Source organism: Camelus dromedarius, chromosome 2, assembly GCF_036321535.1.
Source record: "Camelus dromedarius isolate mCamDro1 chromosome 2, mCamDro1.pat, whole genome shotgun sequence".
Lineage (NCBI taxonomy): Eukaryota > Metazoa > Chordata > Mammalia > Artiodactyla > Camelidae > Camelus > Camelus dromedarius.
In genome coordinates this window covers 86,975,929-86,988,905 of record NC_087437.1, presented here as the reverse complement: position 1 = coordinate 86,988,905, position 12,977 = coordinate 86,975,929, and the positions used below count along the sequence as shown (strand labels likewise).

At 37.5% G+C, this 12,977-nt stretch overlaps 1 protein-coding gene across 3 annotated transcripts in view; it reads left to right on the top strand.

Moving 5' to 3' along the window:
- The window catches only part of EPHA3 (EPH receptor A3), a 329,726-nt gene that overhangs the window by 261,578 nt on the left and 55,171 nt on the right, over nt 1–12,977 (top strand). For all 3 annotated transcript variants that reach the window (XM_010978517.3, XM_010978516.3, XM_064496298.1), the window contains exons 8-10: nt 3,304–3,406; nt 4,103–4,167; nt 10,221–10,346. In XM_010978517.3, the coding sequence (XP_010976819.1) occupies nt 3,304–3,406; nt 4,103–4,167; nt 10,221–10,346 (294 nt within the window). The remainder of the gene's footprint in view (nt 1–3,303; nt 3,407–4,102; nt 4,168–10,220; nt 10,347–12,977) is intronic.

The window sequence follows — 12,977 nt, the reverse complement described above, 5'->3', positions numbered from 1 at the left end:
AGTCATGATTGTTTCCTTTGCACATGTCCTTTCCCATGGTATACACAGAAAAACCCATGTGGGGCTAAACCACAATGTTAATTGTGTTACAGTGAGCACTGGGTCATGTCCAGTTAAGTTTTTTTTGCTACTGTGCGGTCATGACTGTCAGGTTCTTACCAGTTTCTTACTGGCAGTCATTCAGAAGAAGTAAACCCCCTTCATGCTGGAGACAGGCATAACACCGTCTTCCAGAACTTCCTCCCTCTCCTCCACCTTATTTGCCTGGTGCCCCCACTTATCTAACTGGCATGTTTGGGAAAGCAGACAGTCCAACTGTCTGGAAACCCTCAGTGGGTAGAAACTGAGTCCAAAGCCCAAGAAAGGCAGGCACAACGTAGGTGTTAAGAGGAAGGACTCTGGAGTAAACTGACATGTATAAGAATGACCTTGACAAGCCACTTCAATTTTCAATGCCTCAGTTTCCCTGTCTGGAAATTGGGGAAGATCATTGTGCATTACTCAATAGGGTTTTCTGTTGCTTGAATTAAGTGTTGTTTGTAAAGTGCTTAAAATATTACCTGGCATAGTAGTATAGTGGGCACTCATGCTGTGTGTTTTGTGTTTAAATAAATAGTACATAATTTGAACATCCAAAGAATTTCAAATTGATACCAATTTTTGACAGTATGCTAGGTAAAATTATAAGACAACTCTATAACACATTTAATCAATACTATTTATTCAATGGTTTGCCAATTTCAGTAACAAAAATGGTGTGATGTGGTCATGTGTTTTTAGGTCATCTCTGGGATTCATAGATATTTAGAGCTAGAGGAAATTGTAGAGAAGTCTAGTTTAATCCTGTCTTGAACAGAAAAAGGAATAGAGAATTCTTCTTTATTCTATCATGCCTCATCGCCACGCCCCCCCCCCACCAGTTTCACTGAACTTTATTTCTGAAACTGGCTAAAGTTTACCAGTGAATTCAGAACTTGTTGCTCTTTACAAGTTATTACAGTATGCAAAATGAAAAGCATGAGACAGAGCAATTATTATATGTTCCTGAAGCATTATTCAATTGCAAGATTAAGTTATTTTACAAACGATTCATAGATCTATAGCCAATGGATAGGGATGTATCAGTCCAGGTCTTCCGGGAAGCAGATACTAAAGTGGAATTACAAGAGCTTTGGGGCGGGGAGTGGATACAGATTAAAAAATAAAAGGGGAGGAGCAGAAGTGGCCAGAGCTTCAGACCGAGCTGAAGACAGACAGAACAAGGGTTGAGGAGGAGAAGCCTCAGAGAGCTCTGAGGTGCTCGCCAAGCCAGTGGGGAGCCCCAGAGTGAAGACCGCCCTTCCTCCCAAAGGAGTCCCTCACTGGGCGGAAACGGTCTGGCTCCAGGCCCCTCGCCACGTTTAGTCCTCGAGGAGAGCCCGGCCGCGGCAGCTCCTGAAGGTGCAGCAGCTGGAGGCTGTCTGCCCGCTGCAGGCTGGGCAGGAGGGAGATCCCAGCAGGCACCCCCATGGCTGCCACAGTGCTGTGAACAATAGTTTTGTGATAGTAAAGAACAAAGTGCTTGTCACAGTGTATATTATGAGTGTACCATCCTGCCTCACTCTGAGGTCTTTTTTTCAGATGCTTGGAAAACTTCTAACAGCCTATCTGCCATGTCTCTATATTGGCATCATTTAACTATTCCCTAAACTGCCTTATTTTAGAGAAAAGCTTCCAAACTTAGATTTTCATCAGGTTCAAGATGGGATGTTGGCTTCCAGAGAAGTGATGGTATACTAAACCCTCTCTTCTAAGCTCCTCTTTTGATACCTCGCTCATTCATTTGTTTAGTCAGCATTTACTACAAGAGCAATAAATGTTGATATATGAGTGTATGAGAAGGAATGTTCCAGGAACTGCGTATATTTCAGGAAGTGCAGAGATGAGAATGCTTTGGATTTTGTTAGCAGATGAGGCTGAGGATTTAAGCAGAGAACAGATCCGAAATGGCTTTCCAGGTATTTTATCCGGAAAGTGATAGAGAGCCCTGCAAAACTTTTATGCATGAGAACGACATAATCAGATTCAGGGCTTAGAAGGAATACTCTGGTGGCCAGGTAAAAGATTGTAAAGGCCTGCACATAGTGATCAATTGGGAATTTCTAATTGTAATCCAGAGGAGAAATGAAGCTGGAAACGAAAATATTTAAAAGAAATTGGTGATTAATTGGATATAGAATAATCAGGAGAGGGAGAAGACAAGGTGACTTTATGTCAATGGTTTGTTACTCAAAATGTTGTGGTCTGGAATCCGAGGCAACAGCATCACTGGGAGCTCATAAGATATGCACACTCTCAGTCCTCACTCCAGACCGCCTGAACCAGAAACTGCTTTGTCCAGAAGATCCCCGAGTGGTTTGTATGAACATCAAAGTTAAGAGAAGCACTGGTCTAGGTCAAGGGTCAGTGAACATTTTCTTTAAGGGGCTAGAAAATAAACATTTTAGGCTTTGTGTGCATGTAGTCTCTGTTGCTCCTGCCCAGCTTGGCTATTGTTTCCTAAAAGCAACCATAGACAATACGCAGATGAATGACTGTGGCTGTGTTCCAATGCAGTTTTGTTTATAGACACCAAAATTTGAATGTTATTTAATTTTCTCATGTCACAAAATCTTTTGACTTTTTACAACCATTTAAAATTGTAAATTGTTCTAAGCTTCTGAGCTACACAAACACTGATGGCAAGCTAGACATGGCTCCTGGGCTATTTTTGCCAACACCTCGTATAGGAGAGTGAATGAGTGATGGGCTGTTTATAAAGGAAGGAGATGCAGAGACAGGAACAATTTGATGGTGATGTGTGTTGAGGTCCACAGGACAGGTGTTACACCACCTCTAAGATAAATATGGATATTGGAGGCTAAACAAGCTTAATGAGAAAGGCTGTGTAATTTTATTCGGGGAAATCTTACCTATTCCCTATGTTTCTCTGATAACTTCTGTTTTATCTGATGGTTTCTTGCCAATGAGTATGGAGAAAAGCAGTCCACCTATTTCACGCCATAGGCACTCAATAGTGTTGATTGATGCCAGTGAAACAGTGTTTCATCTTACTAATGGGAAATTTCAAGTTAATTATACAAAATATCTTATTTTTTTTACACTAAGTGAAGAATTATTTTTTACCTTGTATCAGGCAGTAAGGCATATTTCAGGTAAAAGCAGAATAAATATGACTTAACTTATCAGTGTTTCCATTTCGATGTTGGTTATGATGTGTTAATGCCTGGTTTCTTCTGACTTTTTTCCTCTTCAACCTCACAGCTTTCTCCATCTCTGGTGAAAATAGCCAAGTGGTAATGATTGCCATTTCAGCGGCAGTAGCAATCATCCTCCTCACGGTTGTCACCTACGTTTTGATTGGGAGGTGAGTTCACAGTCTGTTTTATGACTTACTTTCAGCACTGCTTTGCATGCTCCCCTCAGTTGCTATGAAAATCTGAAGAGTGTGGTCAATAAAGTACTTTAACAAATAAGAATGTCTCCACTTGTGTTCTCCATCTTTCTCATTTCCCTCCCTTTCTTTTGATGCTCCTTACGTTTTGAGTTTCTTTTTTTCATTAAGTTCCCGCCCCCTCTCCAACACACACCACTTTTCTCTTTTGACCTCACTCCTAGTTTCTACTTTCTTTTTTCCAATTATCCCTTCACTCTTCAAATACACCCCAGATTTCTCTGACACTTTCTCACCCAGAACACTGGTAACACTGCACAGCACTAATCACTAACAATGGAAACTTTACCCTTCATTCATTCGAACAGCAGTTGTTTAAAAAAAAAATACTATAAACACTTTCGAGGGCCATTATAAAAACCGAACTGAAGGGGTCTGCACGGTGGGGAAGCAGCTCTACATGTCTCCTCATTAGGCAGCCTTCCAGGGTCCCCAGAGAAAGAGGCTTTCTATAGAGGATTTAGAAAATCTGAAGTCATTAAACTTTCACTAAAGCATTTAATTGTTTGTGGGAAATGCTCTATTTTTTGTGTTTTGCACATTCTGAGCTTAGATGATTGTTTTAAGTATATTTTCTTTCTGTGTTCTCTTCCTTTGATTTACCTCCAGGTTCTGTGGCTACAAGTCAAAACATGGTGCAGATGAAAAAAGACTTCATTTTGGGAATGGGCATTGTAAGTTTCTAAACGATTTTTGATGTTTTGTTTTCGCCATTTCAATTTTAGCAGTTAATAATTTATAACTGGATAACTGCCCCCTGACGAAGAGAATCCAAAAATGGAACAGGTTAAGTTTATTTTAAATGGAGATGGGAATGCATGGCTCTGCATCAAGTAATTGTTACGTGGCCACATTCAGCAGACTTGAGCAAACGTGAAGGGTAACTGGTGGTTTATATTCAAATAACGCACACGATGGGGAGTACGTGCTATAGTCTGCTCTGCGTGGCTGAGAGGCAAAGCATATCTTCCGTTTCCTTATATTAACGGTCCTTTGCTAAAATCTAAATAGGAGCCTTTTCCATTTCCTAACTGCCAAGTAAATATAAACAACCTCTGTTTATGTGGAATGCCTTACTCCATTTTGTCAACCAACCAGGAAAGAGCCTTTAGAATAAACTGTTTATTTTGGAGTTACATGATATCCAACTGGTAGGAAAGCCAGCACTTTCCGCCCTTATTTTAATACCAACCATTGGCATCTCTTTTTTTAATATTTTCTAAAAGAAATACTCTTTTCAGAAACAAAGCATTTGTATCTAATATAAAGACGCATTTTTTTTTTCTTTCTGTTTCTTCTGGTGAAACAAATCATTCCAGGTGTTTTGCTTTTTCAAACTATATCTCAGTTTATTGTCATAATTGCTAATCAGTGGCCTTGAAGGGAACAGGATGTTGTCGTGGAAATTTGTACAGAGGCTCTCCTCACGCCTATATTCTCTCAAATAATTTCAGCATAACTGAATACAGTCTTGTAAGCCTGATTTTCTTTGGCCTTCACTTTTGTATTTTCTGAAAATACGTTTAGTTCAACGTGATACTTCTTATCTGTCATTGGCTTTCCATCTAAAAGGTATAGCTTTAGTTATAACTCAGATCAAAACTCAATGACCTGTTGCTACCATGCAGGAAGCATTCAATAGATTGAAGAAAGAAAAGAAAGTCTTCCGAAACATAGGTTGAAGTAGAGTGGACAGAGCGGTAGAGTTTGTAGAGAGTATTGTTTGTTTTATCTACCTCATCGAAGTCATAGAAAAATTCACAGACAATCCCAAGTATCATCTTCCTAATATCAGTATCTCATTCCCAATTAGTGAAGTTGCCAACTCAAAAGTCTTACAAGAGTGCATGAGCCAATTACAGGATGTTTATCTGGCTTTTTCTTCATGATCCCCTAAAACACTGAGTCATGGTCGACCATGCATAAATTAGCCAGGGCAGTTGCATTCCTGTGGATTCCGTTGCTCTTAATCTGAGTCAGACAATGGATGTAAGTATTGTCTGTAGAACAATACATACTGATTTGGTTCTTTACGTAGGATTTATGAATCTCATGACTTTGGAACGTTGACGAATTCCTGTGTGCCAGTTGTAGGCAGGTTCCTCTGTCACCCCACCTGCTTTAGCTGTTGGTCTTCATGGTGGAGTTTGTGGAAACTTAAATTGTCTTCAAATGTACAATATTCTTATGATAGCCAAACAAAAAAGAAATGTTTTATCCTAGCTGTGAGGGCATAAAGTAACTTATATGCATGTCATAAACTTTCTGCATCTTAATGCTACAGCTGGTTTATTTCAGACCATTTATTTGGTATTACTTTGAAAAGCTCCAGCTATGAACTATTCCCTCCAGCCTTGTTACAAATCCTATAATATTGCTTCAAAAGGAAAGAAATGTGTTTCACCTCCTACGATCCTGTCCCCTTGCCCTCTCTGACTGGGCCTTTTTACTTTTTTGCTATCCTTAGGGCAACTCATGCTGGTAAAATGGAAATGGAAATTACTGTGTTTGCACAGAACGAGCTGTAAAGTAGTACAGCTTAACACGTGTGCATGTGTTTATTATCTGGTTTTCTTGACACAGCCCAGTTACTCTGTGTGTTGCCCTTAATTATTGGTGTGAAGGGATTATGTGCCTCGCATCCTGAATCACCTGATTCCTGGAACCTGTGGGGGCGGCAGTTAAAAATCAGCAGCCAAAGCTCCCACAGTGAACAGGTCATTTTTCTTGGAGATATCTGCATGTGTGTGTGTTTGTATTTGTATTGTTTCCCTAAATGTTATGTGAGTAGAAAAGCAATTTAGTTGATTTTAATCAATCACAATGAATTTGATTGATTTTATTGGGGAATGACTTGAATTTTTAGATTATTTAGTAAAACATTTTCTCTCTCTAGGGCTGACAGGTATGGGAGGGTAACTCTAAAGCACACTTTCAAGGCTGTTTAATGCCAGTGCTTATTTGGAATGTTTGAGACATTGTTCCCAACAACTCATTTTATAATCATATTTGTAAAGTCCTTTTTTTGAATTTAAGTATAGTTGATTTACAATATTATATTAGTTTCAGGTGTACAGCATAGTGATTCAGGAGTTTTACAAATTATAAGCCATTAAAAGCTATTACAAGATAATGGCTATAATTCTCTGTGCTGCACAATATATCCTTGTTGCTTATCTGTTTTATACATAGTAGTTTGTATCTCTTAAACCCATACCCCTATTTTGCCGTAAGTCTCTCCCAAACTGATTTCCTTAAGTTCAGCAAGGTAAAACATTTGTAATTGTTTACCAGAAAAACAATTCATTTTTATCTTATTTTTAAAGGTCCTATTTTTTTTCTTTGAAAAGGAATGCTAGATTTTCTTTCCTTACTATTTCCTGACCTTACTATGATTAGGGGAAAATCAAAACTGGATGATCGTGTATTCTAGCTTCCATTTGATGTGCCTTCTTTAAAATGTAACCAAATTGACTAAACAAAGAGATTCTGAGAAGACTTTTTCCTAACGTCTTTTAGAAAACCTATAGTTACTTTTAGTGTTTTCCTTACCCCAAAGCAAAAAAGTATGATAGCTTTCCTTGATCTGTTTGCTTGTTTTAAGGGTAAAGTGTCTTAGTACTGATAATGTCAGAAATAGTTTCAGTATAATAATAAATTATAGTGGACCACTTTACTAATGAGTGACTGTTTTTATAGGAAGCAACGTTTATAGTAACAGCAGAAGCATGCAGACCGATGTGTGAGCTCCAAAGAAATGGGCATTTCTGAGCCCAGATTCTATCTCCAGGAAACCTCAATAATATTCATATTTGTGAATAAACATTCTTAACATGAAAATACTAATAATGGCAATAGTCTCTATTGTTCCCCGGGCACTGACTACACAACAGGCACTCAGTGCGAGGCACCTGAATAGCAAGTTGTCCAGGGCTTCTTTCTCTGATGCCTAGCGGATTCTTTGTGCTGCGCTATTGAAAGTAGAAGAACTGAAAAAGCAGATCAAAAGCTACTCCACTCACAGTTTTCCCAAAGCAGGGGCAAAATACTTGCCATTTCCTCATTTCTGTGGATGTTGACTCCCTGGATATGTGTGTCATCTCACATCACATACTCTCTGCCTCAGGACGGAGAGTGGCTGCTCCTTAGCAGTGTCAGGGTCAACACCAGGCAGAGGTGATAAAGGAAAATGGGGTGCAAGAGGATGGCCATGTCCCAGCTCCCAGGCGAGTCCCCATAAAGTGAGGGTCCTTGGCTTTGTGCAGGAAAGAATTCAAGAGTGAGCCAAAGTTGAGTAAAAGTAGATTTGTTCAGAGAGATGCACACTTCATAGACCAAGGGTAGGCCATCTCAGAAGGCCAGAGAAGCCACAAGGCGTCAGGTGGCTGTTTCATTTAAAGTAAAAGTAGATACATACTCCATAGACAGAGTGCAGGCCATCTCAAAAGGCAAGAGAAAGGCCACAAAGTGTGGGGTTGTTAGTTTTTATGAGCTCAGTTATTTCATATGCTAACAAGTGGGAGGATGATTCCAATTACTTTGGGGAAGGGGTGGGGATTCCCAAGAGCTGGGCCACCACCCACTCTTTTACATTTTATGATCATTCTTGGAACTGTCATGACACCTGTGGAAGTGCCATTTACCATGCTAATATATCACAATGAGCATATAATGAAGGTTAGGGTCTGCTGGAAGTCAGATCTTCTGCCACCTTGGGCCTCGAGGTCCACTGGGAGTTGAATCTTCCACCATCTTGGTGCAAATTGCTGTGTTATTCTCGTAATGGTTTTGCCCTGTCCCCTTCCCTCCTGTCTCAGAGGTAGGAGTGGCGCTAACCTGTCTTCTCTTGCGTTCTCCATTTGCTCCCTCACCCCCCAATTCCTATTCAGCTGTCTCAAAATTACCTGTAGAAGTAGCTGGGGAAAGTAGAGTTTACTTCCCCTCTCTCCCAGCTACCATATCTCTTTTATAGTCCATTTATTCTCACACCTTTATTTCTTCACTCAAAACCTCTAAGCTGCACAGGAACATCAATGCGATGTAACATGGCATTCACAAAGTTGTCCTGTAGATCAGAAAGCTAGTCATTTCTTAGCCTAAACTCTGAAATCCTGGACTCACTGGCCGAATGTCCATTGTGCTGGAGGCTCTCCAGAACAGCTGCTGTCATCCCAGTCTCCACACCTATGTCAGACAGACTACAAAACTGGCTCAAAGAAATCTCTGGTAATCCCACAGTGTTCAACAAGATTCTTCCATTAAAAAGTGGTATCTTATAATAGATGAACAACAAGATCCTACTGCATAGCACAGGGACCTATATTCAATTCCTCATAATAGTCTATAATGAAAAAGAATATGAAAAGAAATGTATGTATGTATACGTACAACTGAATCACTATGTTGTACACCAGAAACTAACACAACACTGAATATCAACTATACTTCGGTAAAAAAAAAAAAAAAAGCAATAGCAGAAAAGGCAATGTCTGATTTTATTTATTATTTTAGAATTAAAAAATCCTTTAGTGGTATAGTGTGATAAATGAAAAAATATATCACCATTTAGTATCCATGTCCCTTGCTAAAATAATTTTACCAATTTTTTTTTACCAGTGTTACCAAAATAAAATCAAAATCAATAATGTTAGTACATATACTGCGGGAGTTAAATTACAATGTCTTTTAATGTTAGAGCATGTTTATATACTTTAATAGATTTTAGATTCCCTTTTTAAAAGTCTTGTTTTCTTCAGAGAAAGTTAGTTTCGTGAACATTCCAAATTGTCTCTAATATGAATTATTTTTTCAAATAATAAGAATTTAATTAATATTAAATCAAATCCAAAATGATTATTCTGTGTCTTTGGTCTGTGTTTCATTATAGAACATCATGAAATTTTTTAACCTTCAGAATAATTAAATATATAAATACACTATGAAGAAAGTTCATATTTAATAAGCTATAAATATGATTTGTTTGGAATTTAGCTCCTCAGCACCATTATTAAACTTATAAAGAATACTTATATTACCTTTAACTATATTGAAAAGTTACACAATAAGGTTTCATTTAATTGATACTATGTTAGTATATACATTTTACACCCATATTATATATACATATCCTCACAGCTTAAAATAGATCTTTAATTGTAGTGGGGAGGAATTTTGATTGTGAACGTTAATGAAAGCAGAATAGTGGAAGACAAAAGACATGCCCTTCTATATCCTTTAATTTATCTACCATTAAAGCAGCTATCCTACCTTATCTACGTATTTCACAAACTTTCGTTTATTGTCAGATGTGGCGCTGTCACAGATAGGTGGTTACTGCACTGTTTGTAGAATCATAAATGTGTGATAGTGTGATGGCATTTAGTCACTACTGTGCTGTTTGTAATTACTGGGCCTCCTCAGTTCTGAACCATCTTTCTCACCTTAAGATTCCCCTCCTTGAATGTCCATTTTCCTTCTGTTTTTGCAGAGAAAGTTTATTGTGGTGCCTCTTTATGTTTCTTTAGGGGGAACTTCTTTTCTTAAATTATTCAACACTTATTCCAGCCTCTTTGCCAGTTTCAGTGATACCTCAGAATAAGTTGAGTTTGGCACAGTTTGATGTCATGGGGATTTTTTTTAAACTAACAATGTTATCATAAAATTTGCTCAGAAAGGTTTTATAAGTCTAACTACAATAATGCCTTTCTTTCTTCCGTTCCTTAAACAGTGAAACTTCCAGGTCTCCGAACTTATGTTGACCCACATACGTACGAGGACCCTACCCAAGCAGTTCATGAGTTTGCTAAGGAATTGGATGCCACCAACATCTCCATTGACAAAGTTGTTGGAGCAGGTAACCACCGCTGTGAGCCCACTGCCAACCTTGCATGTTAATTACAAGCTTACAACCATGAGTAAGAATGCTGCTTGAGAGTGATTGCTCAGGTTCACAGGACTAAGTACATTGCTATGAAAAGGGATATTTTCTGATTTCATGATGAAAGGCAGGCAGTAAATAAATGAAGGGGTATTTAATGGAATGTAGTGATTTCAAAGGTGTCAGACTTACAGACCCAGAGACCACAGCCAACTCTTTAATTATTGAATTTCAGAGGCAGCAGCCGTGGCAGCTCAGTCTCCCCAGGCTGATCATGTGTCATTCTGTTTGGCTAAAAGGGGGTAACAGGATAAAAATGTGTCTTACTTTAAATTAGCCTACTAAGTGGAAACTTTGATTTGTAGAAAAAAGTAATTTTACAATCTTCTTTGGAATTTAAAAAATAGCACAAAATAAAGTCATACAGGACATGTTTTACACAAATTCCATCACAACTATTTTGAGGGGATAGTTGAAATAATGTGAACTACTCCATTTTAATACTTGCCTGTAGTTGCCAGTCTTAAATTATTTGTATTGAAGCTTGTTTTCATATAGACATCTTTTTCTTCTACTTATTAACTTAACCATAAACTCATTAACATATAACACCTATGGAGTGATTATTTATAGCGGTTGCATATTTCCAATAAGATTATAGATATTTATAAAATTACAGTATTTTATACATTTACACATAAACACATGGACATTCACAGTGTATATAGCATGCATTTGAATACAATTACTACTCAAAAGTAAAAATAAACAATACTGTGCAATAGTTTTGCACAATCATCTCATTCTTCAATATTGTTCTAAAAACAAACACAAACTAGTTACGTTGATATGGGAAATGGAGTGAAAGACTGAAAAATGAGCTCTTTGAATTATGCAAACCATATCAGATTACATTTTCTGCAAGTACCATATATATGACTGATGCTTCTTTGTGCAAATATGCATATAATTTTCTGTTTCTTTTTCCGTGCACCAAAGCAGTATTTGGAACTCAAGCAGTATTTATTGTTCAAGCAGGCTAATCTGAGTAATTCACATATTATCTAAATAAAATGATAGTTTACTAAATCTTCTCTTCTAATTTTCTTAGTGTTGTATCCTAAAACTGACATGTGCAGGTACTTTGATAATATGAAACTAGCAATTTATAAAAGAAAACTAGAGTAGGTACTTCTCTTTTCACAATCTAAGACAAGAATATACACATTCACTGTTCATTTTTATGCAGCTAAAATTAATCCGCATTTGTATCGAGGACTGTCATGTGTACGGTGAGCTTCATCAGCTGCTCCATGGTGTGGAGGGTTTCTGTCATGCTGGTTTTAATGTTGCCCCACAAGAGTGCACTGTTCTCCAGCACGGAAGCTGCAGTAGCATATGCAGCAAAGGACTTCGCACACTCAATTGGAGAATGTCATGAGAGGAGGAGAGCCCACTATGGTCAGCCAGCATCCAGAAAACCAGACATTCACATTGTGACCTTGAAATTTGGGGCACTCTGCATTAGTAAAAGCTTATATACACGGATGTTACTGACAAAGCCAGATATCTAGGACACAGTGGGGTGAGGAAAAGCACACTCGTTAAAAATAATACCTGATCAATGAGATAAAGGGAAAGGCTGTTTGTACTGAATCACTTAATAATCCCTGAGACTCATTAAAATTAGGACAAATCCTCTATTTCCTTTCTCTCTTCAAACATATTTGTAAAAAAAAATTAGGCATATGCTCCATTTTCAAGGTTTTACAGCCAGTTCTCTCATTTGCCACATTAAGGGCTATACAGTTGTGCCCGTTTTTGTTCAGAAACACACGTATGTTCAGGGTTGGTTATCTTCTCCTGAAGGAGTGCAATATAATAGACATGCCTAATTCTGTCTGTCTGGCTAGCCTTTAAGTGATTTGTCATTATCAATATAGAATACGAAATCAAGATTTTGAAAGCTATAAATTTTTAAACATTTTTTTGTAAAATGTTAAATATCTATGAAAATAGATGAAATTGTACAGCAGTGTAATGAACCTGCATGTACCCATTTCTACAACAACTTCAGTAACGATCCACTCATAACCAGCTTTCTTTCATGTATACCCTTACCCACTTCCTATATCCTTTTAATTTTTAAAAGTTATATTGTCCACAAAAATGATAATAATCATGTTAAACTGATTAGCAACTATCTTCCATTGTTAAAAGGCTGAATCTTTCATTCAATGACAGAACTTTCCCAGTCAATTAAATATTCAGAAAGACTATATATGTGGAATATGTCTCTAATTTTATGTCACAAATTTTATACAAAGAAATACATACAATGGAAACTTTCATTTATGCATTGAATAATCAGAAGAATTGTACCCATATTGCAAATTACAAAATTAAAACTGAGCCATGAGTTAATTTTCTTAAGGTAGTAAATTTTTGTTAGTGAAGAATTTATAATGACTAAAATTCTTAAATTTATTCCTCGATCCAGCCATTATTTCAAAAATCAGATACTGAAAATTTCTGAAGGTAGAGAATACTTATTTAATTCCTGTTCTGTGCTAGGCATTCACATGATATTTAATTTTATTAGCCTTT